The sequence below is a fragment of the Lagopus muta genome, chromosome 18, assembly GCF_023343835.1.
Source record: "Lagopus muta isolate bLagMut1 chromosome 18, bLagMut1 primary, whole genome shotgun sequence".
In the NCBI taxonomy this organism is placed as follows: Eukaryota; Metazoa; Chordata; class Aves; order Galliformes; family Phasianidae; genus Lagopus; species Lagopus muta.
Genome location: NC_064450.1, coordinates 10,176,522 through 10,194,768, shown reverse-complemented (window position 1 = coordinate 10,194,768; position 18,247 = coordinate 10,176,522). Strand labels below are relative to the sequence as shown.

The 18,247-nt window shown below is 53.2% G+C and overlaps 1 protein-coding gene across 17 annotated transcripts in view; it reads left to right on the top strand.

Moving 5' to 3' along the window:
- Positions 1 to 18,247, top strand: part of CACNA1G (calcium voltage-gated channel subunit alpha1 G) — a 107,795-nt gene that overhangs the window by 42,587 nt on the left and 46,961 nt on the right. For 13 of the 17 annotated variants that reach the window (XM_048964828.1, XM_048964829.1, XM_048964822.1 and 10 more), the window contains exons 11-18: positions 3,940 to 4,091; positions 4,548 to 4,733; positions 5,752 to 5,866; positions 6,094 to 6,249; positions 9,870 to 9,938; positions 11,985 to 12,078; positions 12,653 to 12,837; positions 12,988 to 13,434. In XM_048964828.1, the coding sequence (XP_048820785.1) occupies positions 3,940 to 4,091; positions 4,548 to 4,733; positions 5,752 to 5,866; positions 6,094 to 6,249; positions 9,870 to 9,938; positions 11,985 to 12,078; positions 12,653 to 12,837; positions 12,988 to 13,434 (1,404 nt within the window). Of the gene's footprint in view, positions 1 to 3,939; positions 4,092 to 4,547; positions 4,734 to 5,751; positions 5,867 to 6,093; positions 6,250 to 9,869; positions 9,939 to 10,714; positions 10,742 to 11,984; positions 12,079 to 12,652; positions 12,838 to 12,987; positions 13,435 to 18,247 lie in introns of all 17 variants that reach the window. The other 4 variants (XM_048964831.1, XM_048964832.1, XM_048964827.1 and 1 more) reach the window with 2 other exon arrangements.

The window sequence follows — 18,247 nt, the reverse complement described above, 5'->3', positions numbered from 1 at the left end:
GGGAAATTCTTCTTTTTAGCCATTTTGGCAAAGGATCTGTAGGGAAAGCCTCACAGCACAGCTTGGACCTGGGCAACGGGTAAATCCCTGTCCATCTGCTTCTTGCTGGAGCCAGCTGCCAGCTCTGAATGATGGGCAGTCAGTGTGGGACAGGACATTTTGCTGATTGATGGCTGCTTCCCTTCATCTGAATTCCTTACGTTTGCCCCTGTCTTGCTCGGGCCTCGAGGAGGACGCAGTGCATCCATCTGCACCCGCAGGGAGTGCAGGGAGCCTTTGGAGGGAGGGTGTCAGGCTGAGGGCAGAGCAGATTCACCTGTTTATGTGACCTGTTTGATTTTTCTTATGTAAATATATAAATATATAAATATACATATATAAAATCTGCAGGTGATGACTCAGTAAAATGTTGGTGTTTCCTGGGAAATAGCTGAGGTCGTTATTTTCTTTCTGTGGTATTTTTCTCCAGTTGCCATGGAAATGCTTTCAGGAGGGCTCTGTTCCGCAGTTGGGGAAAGGCTCGAGAGTTTGTGAGCCGTCCTGGATGCTCTTTGCTGGGCTCTGTGGGGCCCTCCCTGCCCTCCAGGCACCCCTTGGCACTGGGGAACGGAAGGTTTTGGTGTTCTGTTTTGTTGTTAGGGAGATAGAGGGGAAAGCCACTCAGGTGCTTCTGGGCAGGATGCAGACCCCCCTTGGCAGGGCACAACCACTCCAGGTGTGCCCACACGGCCCCTGTGTTTGTACGTCTGGTGCTGATGGCCCATTCTGTGCTTCTATGGCACACAGCACCCAAGTTAGAAGAGACCCATTAAGGATTGATTCCAACTCCTGGGTTGTGGCACAGTCACTGTGCTGTTGGGGCTGGAAGGAAGGCAGGAACAAAAGCCTGGTGAGCTCTCTGCAAGGCGTGCCAGGGTGTTTGGTAGCATCCCATCACCCTACTGTGGGGAGTGGGGGAGCACAGCCCACGTGAGCGCTGGGCTGGGCTTGGGGTGCTCCCCCAGCATGCGTGGGGGAAGGGAGGTGAATGGGATGGATGTTTTCTTTCTTCTGTGGCCAAATTCGGGGTGTTCTGTGTGCCCGTGCCCCCAGCCCCGCTCACCCCCCCCGCTCCCTGCCGTGTTGTTTTGCAGCACGGTGTTTGTTTGCTGCTTCTCCTGCTTTATGTGCTGCCAGCTTTCATCAACGTGCCGTGCTGTACAGCAACACACTGACACTGTGCCAACACAGAGCTAACAGGGGGTGATGTATCCAGGGCACCACGTCTGTGTGTCCGGTGGGGAGAGTGTCCTGGAGACACAATCCTGGATTTATGCAGGATGAGCTGATGCCTGCATCTCTCTGCTTCTGGATGCTGCTCATTTAATCATAGGATGTTTTCATTGTAATTAGTCACTGCTGCTACTGATGAGGAGATTAGCAGACTTCACTTTAGATATATATATATATATATATATATATATATATATATATAAACATTATCTGAGATATTTGAAGCATCTGTTTGAACATTTTGTGAACGAACGTTTCCGTGTTCTTCTTCAGGCTGACTTATTTATATTTTCCTATTCCAATATGGGGTACAGAGCAAATGGATGAGGGAGTAGGAGCTGGCATGAAGAGCAGGGCTTTCAGAACATTGGAGTTGGCCACATCTGAAACTCTTCCATCTACTTTGAGATGACAGTTTTAATTCCCACTGGATGGAAAAGCCACTTCCCTGCAGGATTTCAGTGCTGCCAAAGGGAGGATGCTTCAGACACGCCTGTGATTTCCCGAAGGCAGCAGCACCTTCTGAGCAGCCTCATTATCTGTGCACGTGGCTCCTTGGGAATCCCATAGCTGGGGTTTGGCGTTGCCCCCAGGCTCTGAGTCCCTGCAGGGTGAGCATCCCCTCGGGTGGGCGCACAGCGCAGCCCAGCTCCATCCCCACAGATAATTCCCAGGTGTGTGAAGGCACCGCTCATGGCACAGCGGTGATGCGTCCTTTGGAAGGGATGTGGAGCCCCATGAGCTGCGCCATGGGAATTGCCCACATGGGAGCAGCCCAAGGAAACCCTCTGTGTAACTCACAGCACCCATCTGCTGCCTTGGGACCTGCTGTTTCCCAATGCAGAATAATTCTTCGGGATGCTCCTTTCCTGCGACAGCTCTAGGCTGTGCTGGGGATGCACATCTTCTGCCTGGAGAGAGGAGGCTTCCCTGCCTGCTTCAGTCTGTTTGGACCATTAATATCTCAGGTTTTTATTATTAATTCTCCATTGAGTTTCAGGAGATCCCGCTCCGCTTTCACAATGTGTGTTCAGCACCTCAGGTGTTTGGATCATTTTCCTGCGAAGGAAATAGGAAAGATCACATGGAGCAGCAGCAGAGGGCAGGAGGCTTTTTGGGTACAACCCAGTAGGGAGGAGGGGCTGGTGGGCACATGGCAGGCAGTGCAGGGCTCCCCACTGTGCCTGGAGCACGCTGCTCCCTACAGCACTGCTGCTGCAGCGGTGAGAGCTCTGCTGCTGCGGCACGGGGGCACTTCTACCTGAGCTGGCATTTTTGCTGACATTTGGGAATGTAGGCTTTCAGCTGTTTAAAATTGTCCTGAGGTGCAGCTTGCTGTATGGGTTCCCAGCCTGTTTGTTACTTCGTGTCCGAGTTATTCCCACAGGGATGGGATGTTCAACCAGCACTGTGTTTCATACTGGGAGCCGAGTGTTGGCACTTGAGCTCCAGGTCATGTCAGGTGTGTGCTTGGCAGATGCCAGCCAAGGGGATGCTCATCCACCAGGATGTCTGAGGCGCAGGAAGCATTCAAATCCCCCTTTTCTCCTTTTCAATTATTTTTCTCTGTTGCTGCTGCCATTTCCTGCTCTGCCACCTGGGGACTGCTGTTTTGTCATCACAAAGTCCCACCAGGACCTCCGCAGGTCCTCTGGGACTGCTGCACTGCTGAGATAACGTCAGAGCAGTTTGAGTCCCCAGCTGCCACCGCATTGGGGTGGAGGAACTCGAGCTAAACAGGCTCGGCCAGCTGTGGCTGGAGACTTCAACACACAGAAACAGCAGGGGCTGGAAGCCCATGGGGATTTAACTGTTTATAGACAGCATATAGCCATAAAACCTTTGGTTTCTCCTGTCTCTGAAGCAGAGCTGATGATGCTCTGAGCAGGACGGAGGCACCAAGCCTTTGGGCTCCCACGCTGCCTGCTGAGGCTGGGACCTGCAGCTTCTGTGGCTCCGTGGCTGTGCTGTGCTTGTGGCTGTGCCTTGGGGTTAAATGGGGAGAAGGGCTTTGGGTTGAGATCTCCTCCTGATGATGCTGGTGGTGAAGCCTGATCCCAAGCAGACTGCAGCACTGGTTTTGTCTTCTGCCATATGTTTTCCAATTATGCCCGCCCACCTGCCACGGAAAGCGCAGCGCTTGGTGTCTGCAGGCATTGTTGGGAACCCCCTGCAAAGCGTGTCAGAAAAACACAAAAGGCATTCGTTTGGATCCAAGATTGCTGGAAGTCAGTTTGCTGGTTTTTTCTTTTTCTACTTCTAGGTTGCCTGGCTGAAACTCTGGGATTGGGCCCTTCTGCAGTAGTGGTGTTCAGGTCTCCTGATAGTGAGTTTTTGGGAGGTATTTCAGTTCTAGCACCCAAAGCCTCTGCTCTAGAAAGGTTTAGCTTAAATTGTTTGGTTCATGACACTTTGACATAAACCTACTGCTAACGCTGCCATGATGCAAAGTCCACATCTGGATTCACTCCTCAGTTTCCAACAGATGTATAAGCATGAAATATCTAATGGTGTTTTCCTTCTCTCTCCTGGGCTTCAAGTGAGCTATCACCATGTTGTCCCGCTGCCATCAGCCTCACGTTCCCACACCTGTGCTATTTGGGCTGGCTGTGTTTCCAGGTGTATTTTCCAAATGGACAATGAACCATTCCACCCCTTCTTTTCCAGCCAGAGGAGCTCACCAACGCCTTGGAGATCAGCAACATCGTCTTCACGAGCCTCTTTGCCCTGGAGATGCTGCTCAAAGTCCTCGTTTATGGCCCCTTTGGCTACATTAAGAACCCATACAACATCTTTGATGGGATCATCGTGGTGATTAGGTACAAACCTAGAGCTTCCCTTCATTTGGCTAGCCCATTAAAATGGAACCTAATGGTGAGTGGGCATAACTGCCTTCCTATGGCACTTCTCTCTGCTGTAAGTTAACACAGTCAGACACAGTTGCTAATAGATGTTTTGAGGTTATTTTCTGGTCGTTTCAGAGAGAGGCCCATGCAGAAAGCTATGTGTCTTGGGAGAGTCTGGGACCCAAATGGCACAACGAGTGCGCAGTTAAATAACTGCTTTTGGGCACGTACAGAACTGTGGTTGCAGCTGAGGGCTGCTGACCCTGGGTTCAGCCCCAGGAGGCGCTGGGAGCTCCTCTCTGCCCATGGAGGGTCTCCCGCTCCCCATCTCTCTTCCCTCCGAATTCCCCCCTCTCCTTTGCTTCTTCTCCCCCTGCCTTCGTGCCAGGTGTTCTCTGCCCATCCCACAATGAACTCTTTTCCTCTCAGCGTGTGGGAGATCGTGGGGCAGCAAGGCGGGGGGCTCTCAGTGCTGCGGACCTTCCGGCTCATGCGGGTTCTGAAGCTGGTGCGCTTCATGCCAGCCCTGCAGCGGCAGCTTGTTGTCCTCATGAAGACCATGGACAACGTGGCCACCTTCTGCATGCTGCTGATGCTCTTCATCTTCATATTTAGGTGGGTGCTTAGCGAGAGCTCTGCGTTCCGGGGTGTTCAGTGGGATCCCATGGGGATGCGAGGGGTCCGTGCTGGGGCATTTCTGAGCTCAGAGTCCCAGCGTAGCACTGGCAGAGGTTTGATGAGAATCTTCGTTTAATTCTGGCCAAATCAGACATCTGTCATTGTGAGATGATTTGCAAGGAAAATCCTTCATCTGGATGATTCCTTGACACCACCCTGAGACATCTGTCCCATTACACGCAGACGAGCCTGGTGCTGAGAATATTGTTAAGGAAGAGGGCAATGTTGCTAAAATAAAGGAGCAGAAGTGGTGCTCGTGCTCTGGCACGGCCTCCTCAGAGAAGTCAAGTTCTGCAGTGGGAATGCTAGAAATAGGTTTGGGTTTGGGTTTCAACTCAAGGCCGTGTAACATCCAGTCCTCCAGTGTCCCAGTGCTGGAAGGCTGATGAAAGCTGCTCTGTGCAGTAATGATCCTTTTCCCAGTGAGGCATTTTGCTCCGAAGCGCTGTTTGCTGCCACGATGCTGAACAGAGATGTGAATAATGTGATTATGCAGGTTACTGGCCGAGAGCAGGGGAAGATAAATTATTCCTTTAGCATCAATCTGAAATGAAAGGTATTCTGTTTTCATGTCAGAATTGGGAAAGATGTGGTGAGCCCCCTGATACGCTCCGTTCAGGCTTTTCGCAGGAACCCTTTTTGTCTTCCCCGCTCAGTTTAAGATATTTTGCTGAAAATTGTGTCATCGCAAAGCGGAAAGTCAAAACATTTTGTTTAGAAGGAGCTGAAACAAAATGTTGTGGCTGACAAAACACAAAGGAAAAGAAAAGGAAGGGCTCACTTTCTGAAGCCGTGCGACACGGTTGACCCAAATTCACTCTCAGTTTGCACGTTCTCTAGGAGTGCTTTTCAGTGAAGGAGTGACTCATCTTTTAAAGATGGGACGCAGGGCTCTGCTGGAGCTGGGGGCAGCACTGCAGGGCAGCCCTGGCTCAGCACTGTGCTCTCCTCGCAGCATTCTGGGGATGCACCTCTTTGGCTGCAAGTTCGCTTCTGAGCGGGACGGCGACACTCTGCCCGACAGGAAGAACTTCGACTCCTTGCTCTGGGCCATCGTCACCGTTTTCCAGGTACGGAGCAGAGAGCAGCCCGACCTGCTGCCCTCTGGGGCTGTGGGAGGGGGGGGGCGGCTGCAGCACGGCTCGGCGGAGCTCCTGTTGCAGGCATTGGAATAGGGATGTTAGTTACAGCTAGGGGTCACGTCCAAACCTCGGATGCTTGCCTGCAGACTGCTCACCCAGAGCAGATGCCAGCGTGCTGCTCTCTGTCTGACTCTCCTGAGGCATTTTCTCTGCAGATTTTGACCCAGGAAGACTGGAACAAGGTCCTCTACAACGGCATGGCATCCACCTCCTCCTGGGCAGCACTCTACTTCATTGCCCTCATGACGTTTGGGAATTATGTTCTCTTCAACCTGCTGGTGGCCATCCTGGTGGAGGGTTTCCAGACGGAGGTAATGTTCTCTCACTCGTGCCTTTGTTGGCTTTGAGTGTTTCAGAGCCTGCAGACCTGCAGCAGGAATGTGATTTCCGAAGTGGGCAGCAGCACATTTACCAGAGTGGTACATGAAAAGAAGTGGGGAAAAATATGAGGTCTTTTTTTTTTCCCTTCTTTCTGCTTAGCCAAGGCACAGTTTAATACAGCCAGTCCTTTAAATGAAGGGCTTAAATGAAAAGCATTGTTAGCGTTAATGCAGGAGGGAGAACTCAGCGGTGAGTCAGGCACTGCAGATGGGATAACTGCTATGACAGTGCCTTTGAAACAGTTCTCTCCATGTTTGTGAGCCAGATTAAAACCCTTCCTGAAAACTTACGCAGGCTGCTGGGAGATTAGGAGCATGATTAACTTCTTTGGCAGCGCGTGCTCATGGAGCTCCTCCTGCTTCCAGCACCGCAATGGTCTCCATTTTAAGGCACCTGGTCCTCACCCCTGCCAGCTCCACGTGGCACCCCAGGGTGCTGTGGGCTTTTGGGAAGGTTGGGGGGTGAGCGTGGAGCTGCAATTTCTGTGTCTGCAATTTCTGGAGCTGCCCAGCTGGGAGCTGCACCCCAAAATGGGGACCTGCGGTGCCCACCCACCCCACAGGAGTTGTGCAGAGGGATGGGGGGCTGCGTCCTGCTGGGGACCGGAGGGGGAGCAGCAGCCCAAAGCTGTTTGCTGGGGCTGCTTCTGTGCCTGTGCCTTTACGTACTGTCTCCGCTGTTGATAAGTGAGCCGGAGCAGCGGAATATTATTTAAGATTTGTTGCCCCTGTGTCCTAATATCCTACCAGCCTGGGAACAGCTATGCACAGAACCGTATTTATTTTTATTATTGTTATTATTTTTGCAGTGCAATCTAGAGTTACGTTAATGGAATCGTACCAGGAGATAGCTAGAAGAAATTCTCTCATTTTTCTGTATCGTCTCTCTCTGTGTCGGTGTTTTCTTGTTTAATTGTTACTGCTGTGGCCGTTTCTCTCTGTACTCCCCCCCCCCCCCCCCCCCCCCATTCAGCCTGAAGGGAAGGTCACCGCCAGGTTCTCTTCCATAGCTCAGTGTTCCTTTGCCTGAGTGAGAAGAAGTAGAAGGCTCCTTGGCTGCTCGCAGAGCGATGACGGCTTCGAAACCAAACCTTTGTCTGTTCAGCCAAGCAAATTGATTCTCTGAAGGTCGCCTGAGTGGCGGAGCCCCGTGTCTCACCCGAGGCTCAGCCCTGCTGCGCAGCCACCCCTTCCTCACCGCACTGTCCCTAGGGGAGGTGCCCCCCCCGGCCCCGCCGCCTGTTTGGTGCTGGAGCACATGGCACTCTGCTTGCTTTTGGCTGGCAGCGATTTCCCCCGCTCGCTTGCCGCCAGCTGGCTCCGCAGCACCGCTCGCTGTCATTCACCGCAACGCGCTGCGGTTTTGTTCCTATGACCGCAGCTTTAAGGGCGCCTCTCTGTTGAGCCGGCATCGAGGGGCGAGCACCGAGCGCCGGGACCACGGCCCAGCACAGCCTCCTTCTCTGCCCCGTGGGCAATGGCTCTGCCCAACCACTGTGATTTTGATGGCCTTGCACCTGATTCATGCAATTAACCACTTTGCTTGCAGTGCTGTTTTGTATCGCAGGCTTTTAGAGAGGTGTTTTACTCATCGTCTTCCTTTCACATCCTGGTTATTCTGAGCGCCCAGCGCTCCTCCGGTAAATGGGGACGTGTGAAAGAGGAGCTCAGCAGGAGCTGCTGGGGCCGGGAGCCCACGGGTGGCATCCAGCACAGCCACAGCACCCGGCCCTCAGCGCTCTGCATCCCTGCAGCTCTGCAGCTCCCACACACCTCTCCTTCTGGGCTTTAATAGAGAGTGCACGAAGGATCCTCTCCTCAGCAACATTAATAGAGAGATCATCTCTCCCTGTAAACAAGCCCCTTGTCCCTCTCCAGCCCTTGCACTCAACCCTTCCTCTGAGCGAGGTGTTTTTCCATTCTCTTTCAGCTTTCCAGGCTGAAACACAATCTCAGGGAGGCTGCCTTTATCTCCCCAGTCCTTGACTGCCTTTCCTCAATCTGCAAGCACCTCGTTAATTTTAGTGCACGGCTTTGCAGCCCCAGTTGCTAGGCAGCAGATGTATATAAGCAATCGGGAAAGAAGAAGGAGCTGTTCCAAACTTTGAATATGGAGCAATATATTTTGCCGAGTTGATTTTCTCCCCCTATTTTTTCTTCTATTTTGTGACCTGCTCCGTCGGTGCAGGGGCAGCTCAGGACGTGACGCAGCGCGGCTATTTTTGGGTGCACGTTCTCTGATTGAGCTCAGGCCGGGCGTCTGTGAGGGGAAGGTGAGCGGGGGACCCCGTTTGATGGAGCTGCTCATTTGAAGTCGCTGCCTGAGCGCAGGTCTCTGCCCTGGGGATTTCTCTCTGAAGCTAACAATGGCTCCTCTCTGTCAGACACAAAGCTCCTCTCACGAGGGACTCCCTGACAACGTTATCTCCAAAGCGTGTTCTTCCATTGGCGATCCTCCCGGCCTTCTCTTGCCTCGTCCTCACTCCCAGCTCTGCCCCTTTCCCTGCCTCGTGCCCTAATTGCTCCCTGGTGCCCTGGGGCCACCCCCAGCCCCATGCTCACCCTGCACGGTGTTGCAGTGCTCTGGCTGCGGTGGCAGAACCCGCAGAAAGCAGGACTTGGACTTCAACCAAAGGACTGAAGCCCATTTTCCCCGTGTGCAGACTTTTGAATGGTGTTTTTGTTGCATCCCGTATCTTTTGCACCCCTATCGATTTCACTGGGATTGTCTTTGTGAAGGAAAAGTGTTTCCGTGGTTTCTTCTGATGGCTTTTCCTCCTCCTTCTCTCTTACAGTCAAAGACTTTAAATTAAGTGTCCGTGGCTAGCAAGACCCCATGTCCCGTTCAGCCCCCTGAACCGATCAGAGAATCATAGAAAACTCCAAGGACTCAGCCTTTCTTAAACTCTTCATCCCACACCAGCTGGGAGCAGCGAGTTCCCCATCTGTGGGTTGCAGTCTGGAGCACTGCCCCAAGGAGCAGGGAGGGCGAGCAGTGAGCGTGCCCAGGGCCACACATCCCACCCTGTGCTGATGAGCAAAGGGCCACGAGTGCTGCTGCTTCTCCAGTGGGTTGGGAGGCACCGAGTCGTGGTGCTGAGAAGTGGTGCTGGAGGATTTCACCTGGCTGTGAGAGGGCTGATGTTGTGTTAATCAAACATTCATTAGAAGCCTCCGCTGCTGCCTAATGATGGTATAATAAATAAAGATCCCATTATGCAGCTGCAAAAAGAAAAGAAGAAATCGTGTTTTCGATAATTAGCTGGTGTTTCATTAGCACAATTATCACTTCGGAGCTGCATCAAGCTCTCGGTCTGAAACACTTAATTTAAAGGTAAGGCTGGCCTCGTCGGGGCTGCTCCCCCGGCCCTCCATCGTGGCCACACGCCGCCCTTCTCCATCCGCCTTTCTCTGTCTCCTCCCTGCCTCTCCTCGTGTTGTTTTTGGTTGTTTTGGGTTTTTTTACTTCCCTCTCATTTCTGCTGTCGAAACTGTGAAAATTGAACCCTCCTTCCCCTTCCTCCCCCTTCCCTGCCCTGTTTCTCCTTCAGGAGATCTCCAAGCGGGAAGATGCCGGGGGGCAGCTGAGCTGTATTCAGCTGCCGGGCGACTCGGCGGCGGTACGTACGGCCACGCATGAGCCTCCCACACCCCCATGGCTGTGTTCCTCATGGTGCCTGGTCACACACTGTGCTGCCGTCCTCATCGTCGTTGCTGTCGTGCTGTCAGGGGTTGTTGGGATATCATTCTTTTCCTTTCGTTGTCCTCACTGTTGAGTCAGCCTCAGTTTTAAGTTCCTTCCTTCTCTGGGGGAGCTGGAGGAATGAAGGTGGGTGCTCTGGAGAGCAGGGTGGCTCCAGGCTCAGCTCTCTGTGCAGCCTTGCAGTGAGGTGAGCTCATCCACGGGGCTTGCAGCAGATAGGACCATAGCAGTGTGCTCACACCCATGCTGGTCGGGCAGTGCTGCTGGTCCTCAGGCACTTCTGCTCTCTGCATCCCACATGGGGCACTGAAGGGACCTGGAATCAAGTTGGAGCATGCGAGAACCCCATGCTCTGTAGGGTGAGGTCAGTCAGAGACACCTGAGCATCCCAGGATGAGGGTTGGGATGTGCAGGGGGCTGAGGACGCTGCACATCCCACAAGTGCAGCACACTCCGAGCCTTGCTCAGGTGCCGGCTGCGTGTTTCTCTTCACCACTGCCTTCCCCTTCTGCCCTCTCCGAGAAGTCTGGCTCTTCCTTCAGCACAAAATCCTTTCCTGCCATATCTGAATGCATCCTGTCATCTTGGGTACACGCTGGCAGAGCTGCTGTGCCCTGGGGTCCCTCTGGACATGCCCTTCTTTCCCAGAAAGATTGTAACTCCCTCTTCTCTCACAACCCCTTTTCTATCCAGAAAGGCAAGCTGGGAGTGCAGGAGCAGGTAATGGGCAGCACGCTGGGGCTGGCACTCACTGCTTGCAGGAGATGCTTCTGCTCCCAGATGTGGGGTTTGGTGCTGGGGGAGTCCCCGTGCAGCTCAGCTTTCCCATCTCTGCACATGCTGTGCACCCTCACACTTTCCTCTGGGCTGTTGCAGAGCACTCCAGAAATGCAGCTCTGCATTGCTGTGCTTTCCTGCAGGCTGGGACCCCGGTGGGTTTTCCCACTTCCTGGCACCCGAGCACCAAACCTCCATGGGGCACCGGGGACAGCTTGGCCTTGCTGGGGTTCTGGGCTCCTGGTTCCTTCCAGCTAAGGGAGACTTTGCTTGGCTTCCACCCCAGCACCCTCCCCCCTTCCCTCCCCTCCTCTCCTCCCTCCTGATGTGCATCATGCTGGGGTTTGGTGCCGTTTGCCAGAAAAACATTTTTAGCCCCAAATCCTCCCCTGGTGGATTGGCATGGTTCTGGCGAGCACCTTTTCCTGCCGGATGGACACTCACTATACCACACCCTAAGCACCTTTCTGCAGTGCCAATGGACAGAAGCGTGCAGGGAAGTCCCTCAGCAGGTGCGCACCGCGAGATGGAGCGAGCGCACTGTGAGCCGTGGTAAACCTCAGCCCTTCTCCAGGGGCTGAGCCTGGGTTCTCGGCAGCTCTCAGGATTCAAAATTCATCTCAATCCTCCAAACCTATGTTGTGTTGCAGCTGGACCTGCTGGCCACCCAGGGGCAGACATTGGATCCTCTCTGCACAACTGGGGCTTCCATAAAACGTGTGTCCATGGCTGCATTGCAAAGTCAGCGTCCTGAGTCCTTGGTGGCTTCTTTACCATCACCAGGAAGCCACGGGATCGCCCACACCTGGGGAGTTTCAAGCCATGGTGTATAAATTGAGAGAGATGAGTAGGGTCAACTTTTGTCCAGACGTTGCTCATCCTTCCCTGACATCGGTGTGCGATTCCCACAGCACAAAAACAGAAGCAGTGCATTTTTTATTTTTTATTTCCCTGATCCCGTTCTGGGGCTGCTTTTGGAATCAGAGGCAGCCAGTCTTCCTGGTAGGAGGTTAATTAGTCTGTGGTATAAATATGTGCATGCCTCATTTTGTGAAAGGTGGTGTTGCATCGTGGTACACAGCTCGGTGGATCTGTAGGTGTGGTGTTGGCAATGCGGTCCCGTGTGTTTGAGGGGTGTTTGTGCGGGCAGCCCCTCACCCCCCGGCTGAAGCTCTGTTTGCTGCAGGGGGATGCGTCCAAATCCGACTCAGAGGGCGAGCTCTTCCTCCGCAGCCTGGAAGAGGAGGGTGGACTGAAGAAAAACTTGTCAAACCCAGTCTGTGAGTACGGCCCCGGGACACCTGCCCTGCTGCACAACCCCCTCCGCTGTGAAAACAGCATATCCTGGATGGGAAAACCCTCCTGGGGACAATGCCTTCATCTCAGCTGTGGCACGCTCTGTCCAGCTGGAAGACTGTGCTGCAGAGCTGGGAGCGTAAGCTGCAGGCAAAGGAAATGTGATGGCATTCAGATCTGAAATCCATTCTATTGGAGTGTCCTCACAGGGGCACAAGTAGAGGAGCCCCGAGAGTGTGGGAAAGAGGAGGAGGGAGAGCAGGTAGGGAGCCCAGTGCAGCCAGGGTCTGCAGAGGAGGAGCAGGTGGGTGCTGGTGGAAGGTTAGGGGTCACACGTAAGGGATCTGCTCTCTTTGTTGGTACCCAATCTCATTCTCAACATCCTACTTTTCCCCGCCATGCTGTTGGAAAACTCTCAGCCCCCAGATGGCTCTCAGTCCCCTTCCAGCTGATGCACGGAGGAGAAACATATACTATGCAGCAGCTCTGCCCACCCAAGGGCAGGCTGTGTGCACGCCCACAGCAGCGGGACCCTAAAACCTGCCTTGTGTCTTCCAGTGGTGGCCCTGAGCGAGCATCCAGAGCTGAAGAAAAGCCTCACCCCACCGCTCATCATCCACACTGCAGCCACGCCGATGCCCATGCCCAAGAGCGCCGTGTTTGGGGACGCAGCGCAGGGCTATGAGTCGCGCCGGGCCAGTGGCGTCTCCATGGACCCTGCTGCCTACGAGCTCAAATCCCCGGTAAGGGCATCCTGTGCTTCCTGCGGTCGCCCAACGAACATTCGTGGGGCGCACGTGGCGGCTCTGAGCGGCGTCCATCCGCCTGCCCACGCCACGAGAACGGCCTGGCAGGGGCGGGCAGCACGGCCTGACGCCATCCCTGTCCCGCAGCCCAGCGCCCGCAGCTCCCCGCACAGCCCCTGGAGCGCCGGCAGCAGCTGGCCCAGCCGCCGCTCCAGCTGGAACAGCATCGGCCGGGCGCCCAGCCTCAAGCGGCGCGGCCAGAGCGGAGAGCGCAGGTCCCTGCTGTCCGGGGAGGGCAAGGAGAGCTCAGAAGATGGGGAGAGCTCGGATGAGGAGCATTCCAGCCGGGCCGGCAGCGTCAACGGCTCCTTACCTCATCGCATGGAGTCGCTGGAAGCAAAGGGCTCCTTTGACCTCCAGGACACCCTGCAGGTGCCTTCGCTGTATCGGACGGGCAGCGTGCACAGCAGTCGCACCTCTGCCTCCGAGCACCAGGACTGCAATGGGAAAACCTCTCCCGGCCTACTGGTCCATCAGCTCCACCTGGACGACCCTCGGCCAGACTGCGACGATGCTGATGATGAAGGCAACATGGTAAGGAAGTGCTAAACGCTTGGTCTGGGCTTTTTTTGCTCATCCAAGTGCCATCTGTAGCTCTTGGATGTATGCTGGTGGGCACAAAGCCACAGCCAAGGCAGGGTCTGAATGTCACCACCACTGCAGCTGGGGGTGACCTGGAGCAGTCTGGGTGGCAGTGTGACATTAAATGGCTCAGTGCCGTGTCAGAGCATTCCGGATGGACACATCAGGTTCCAGGCAAACGCGTGGGGCCGTGGCTATCTTGGCCACCATCTCTGGAGGCGGTGGAAGTGTGTGGGCTAAGGACGTGGTTTTGTGGCGGTATGTCAGGCTGGTGGTTGAACTTGGTGATCTTGAGGGTTCTGTGATTTTACTCTATGATTGCACAAATCTGTTTTTTCCTTTCTTAATTTTTAATAAGTAAACATCCCTGCTCACCAGCCAGCATTTGGGTTTCGGCTGCCGTCCTTAGGAACAGACAATCTCTGTTGACATCAACAGGCAGTGCAAAGGCAAGGTTTGGCCCACAAGTCCTCTGGAGGCATTAGTCCTGCAGAGATGGTGATAATTTCCAAAGCTTTGCATTAATTTCAATATGAAGAGGCATTAGTCCATGAGTGTCTCTCTTTCACAGGCCTGAAAAGTGCTATTTAGGAAATGTTAGCTAAAAGCATGGCAGCAGGAGAAGAAAAATCAGCTGTAATTTTGAGCTGATTAGAGAATCATCTCCAGCTTTGCATATTCTCTGCATCTGCACTTTCGAATCGTTGCACGTAACTTGCCATGTGCTGCCACTGCTCAAATGGTGTAGATGCCCCCAGACTGGGGAGGCAGGGAAGATGGGGCAGTGTGGTTGGAGTCTCAGGACAGGCTCATTTGGGGGCAGTTTCAGTTCTTGAAGGTTCTCTCCTTGTTCTGTGGATTGAAAGATGCAGTGGTCGGATGGGATGTTTGATGGGTTGCTGACGGGTTTTGGGTACAGCCGCGTGATGGAAACCGGGGCAGTAATGAGGGCCGTAGCTTTTGGGCATGATTTTACTGTGTTTCACTGAGTTTGTTGAATGAAAATGGGATTTGGAGCATGTGAAAGAATGCGAAAGGCAGCGGTGACTCCAGAGAGCAACCAGGAGGAGAAAGAGAGCTTGTGCTGGCAGAATAGAGTCGCTCAGCCGTAAATCGCCTTTAAAACAAGCCATTATCCCATTACATCTCCAGCATGGATCCTCAGCCTGGGATTTTTACTGATTGTCTTAACCCGGTTTTTAACCTCCATAAAACAAATTGAATTTTTAAGAATAGGAGTGGTAATTATTTTTGGAAAAAACACTATTACAAGTGATCAAGGGACCGCACTCCTCACAGCTGGCTGAGGATGGCAACGTGTGCTGATCTCTGGGTCCCTTCCTTTCCGTGGCGGCTCTCTGGCATCGGGCAGCTCGTGGTGGGACACGGCCCTCCTGCCCCCAGCCACGGCTCCCAGTGCTCTGCTCAATCACATGCGTGTTTTTCATCTTTATTACGGCGGCTGTGTTTAGTGGAAACCAAATGTCTTCTTTCCGTGTGCTGAGCTCTGGCCAAGCAGGGTTAGACCAAAGCTCCTTGGATTTTCTTGCGTGGAGCTCAAACGCATGGGGAAAGGACAGGCGAGGCAGGGTTACAGAGCATGCCCTGCCGGTGTGTCTGCTGGGCTGTCCTCAGCTGGCAGCTGCCCTTCTCTGTGCCCCGAGATGTGAACTCACTGCAAATCACTGCAGCAGATGGGTCAGAAGATATTGCTTAGATTGGTGAAACGGCTCTCCAGCTTGAGGAGCTTTCCTTTATGGTTTACCCCTGGCATTTTGGGGTTTTCTTAGCCCTTGTTTGAGCCTTGGCAGAGTCAGAAAAAAAATGTCATTATTTGGTTAAATTGAAAAAAATAAATTAGAACTCCCTTACCAACGGAAGAAGAAAGGAACTCAACTGTTATTCAGATCAAAGCAATCCTAAATATGCCCTTCTGCAACAAAGCTTAACAAGCTCTCCTTGCTGGACGGTTTTGATTGCTCTCACACAGAAATAAAGGCAGTGCAAAGGCTGCCTTTGGATCTCCCAGTCTCCTGTTATATCAGTGCTGCTCCTCCTCACAGAGGTTATCCGGAATTTGCACTGCTCAGAATCAGGCCCTGCCTGCTCTTCTCCCCTGAAGTACAAAATCAGGGGAACAAAATCTGTTCTTCGTGGAACGAATGTAGGCAGGCAGGTCAGCCGTGCAAATCCACCCAGGCACAGATCTGTGCCTCACTGAGCTGAGATCCGCTGCCTGGTGGGTTTGCATGGAGGACCCGGGCTGTGGGTCTGTGCTGGGGGATCTGCTGACCTGGGCCGTGTTACCACTCCCTGCTTGTGCCAGTTGCAAAACTTCTGTACTCTGGAAAGGGAAGAAAAACCCAAATGCTGAGTGCTCAGCGTGGCATTGAGGAGAATACCCGACGTGTCCCCTCCTCCCAGGGGCAAAATCCCCATGGCACTCGCAGCTCTGATCCTCTCTGCCTATTGCACTTTTTCCTGGGCCGTTCTGCTGCTCCCCCAGACCACCCCAGCCTGCCCCTGCTGCACAGTTAAAACAAAATAATCGGGTCCTGAGCGCCTCTGTGCAGCTTCAAGCTTGCCTGGAGGTCTGTTGCTGCTCATAAAGTGTTTTTCAGCAGTTCCCCCCATCCTTATAATAAATCTTTTATAAATCTAACCCTCTCCCTTACTCCAAGGAGTGCATCAGTCATCCTTTAATGCCAGCTGCCTTTCATCCTGCCCTCAGAACTACATTAATATCTGGAAGTTCTAAAAAAAGAAGCTATTTATCAGCAGCTCTCCTTAGCGGGGGCCGGGGGGGAACTGTGCTATGGGGCAAAGGCAGCCAACATCTCTGCATCCCGCTGTGCAGAGGGGGGGCAGCCGGTGGCAGCCACTGGGGCTTTGGTGAAGCCACCAACAGGCAAATTAAAGAGCAGTTTCTTCTCCCCGACCCCCCCCTGCTCGGTCTTTATTCATCTCGTCCAGGTGTGTTTTATGGACAAATAGATATGATTTAAATAACATAATTGATATATGGCTGGGAGCATAATGCAGGCTTGAGCAGCAATCAGGCTGATTGTGCGCCGTGGATGTGAGTCTGGACCTTGCAGAGGAAGCGTTTGAAGGGACTTGGGCTGGAAGCGCTCGCTTTTCATTTTGCAAACATCTTGCATTTGGCACAGATTATCAAACCGTGCCCTTCCACCCGTGGAAATGTGGAGTCATTCCTTTGCTTTAGATTCCCGTGGCTGTTCTCTGGGACAGCTCTTGGCCCTGCTCAGAGCGGCGCTGTGCTGCCCTCGTGCTGACACGCCGAGTGGGGCGGCGATGGAAGATCGCTTTCTGCCTTTGTTATCTGACTGAGCCCATGAACTGTGAGCTGCAACAATTAGACAAACCCCAAAATATCTCTGGCATTAGAATTGGACAAAAGGAATAGAAAGAAGCATTCTGTGCTGCTGACGCATTACCATTCACTACAAATCCCCATGATAAATACCAGAACTGCTTTGAATACTGGATACTCCTGGAAAGCTTCCAGCTTGCAAAATGAACCGGACGGAGCCCGGCGATGCTCTGTGTCCTGGGGCAGCAATCCCTGCTCTGCCTGCGACTTCGAGCACACATCAGAGTTGATCCATTTATTTCCTTTTGTTACATCTATGGATAATTCAGCGGAGCGGGCTGCCTGGAGGGACAGCACAGCCCCAGGATGCGTGTTCTGTTAAAGATAGTTCAGAGTAAGGGGAGCTCATAAAGGGGAGCTCATGCCTCCTTGTCTGGAGCTGGAAAAAGAATGTACAAACAGCCCTACTGTGGCCAGAACCCACTGGTGCGCCGTGCTTGGGGTGTCTGGCATGGAAAGGGAGGGAATGATGAAGAGCTGAAGGAAGGTGGTAGGAAAATCCAGCTGGTTTGTTCCTCAGACCTCTCCTTTTCTGTTCACAAGGTTGTTTTCATTCCAGGAAGAGTTCAGGTTGTCACCAAGTGCTTTCATTAAGGTGGGCACTACACTAGCAATTACCCATCGCTAATGAGACCCCTGGCTGAGTGCATACAGTAGCAGAAAGCATTGCCTCCATTCCACTCAATTACCCTAACAAATCCCATTTTTAAGTCCAGAGGACCTCAGGTTGCTAACAATTTGACTCCAAGCGAGGACAGAATCCCCCCTTCCCCATTTCCAAGATGAAGCACATGCAGTGCCAGAGCCCTGCTCCTTGGGCATCATGTGTGGGAGTGGGGAAATAGGGGTAATGAATGAGCAAGAACTCACTTTAATTTGTCCGTGAACACGAAGCACTGCAGTGACGTTGCATCACTGCTCTGTGGGTTCACCTCCTGGCCTCCCTTTGGACACCCAAGGTGAGAAGACCTGACCCTGAGGCTGCTGCAGCCAGGACCAGGTGTTCCCTCGGCGCTGGATTTTCTTGTCTTCACTTGATCTGTTGGCCAAAGCCAGTCTGCCCTCCTGCCCTTAAACAACCTCACCAATGGTCTCAAATATGAGTGGCTGAGGATGCACTGTGGTTTCAAGGAGGAATTAATTCAGGGGAGTTGGATCACCGGCGCTCAGCCAGGAGGTCAGACAGGCCACGATGTTCCCTTCTGCCTTCATAATCCATGGCCTGATCTGGTCATGCTGAATGAGAGGCAGATGCTTGCCGTTGTGTTCCTGCACTGAAATGCAGCTTCCAAATGGCTTTCCAGTGGTGTGCAGACATAGGGCTTGGCCCAGCAAGCAACAGGAACACCTCAGAAGATTCAGGTAAGCATC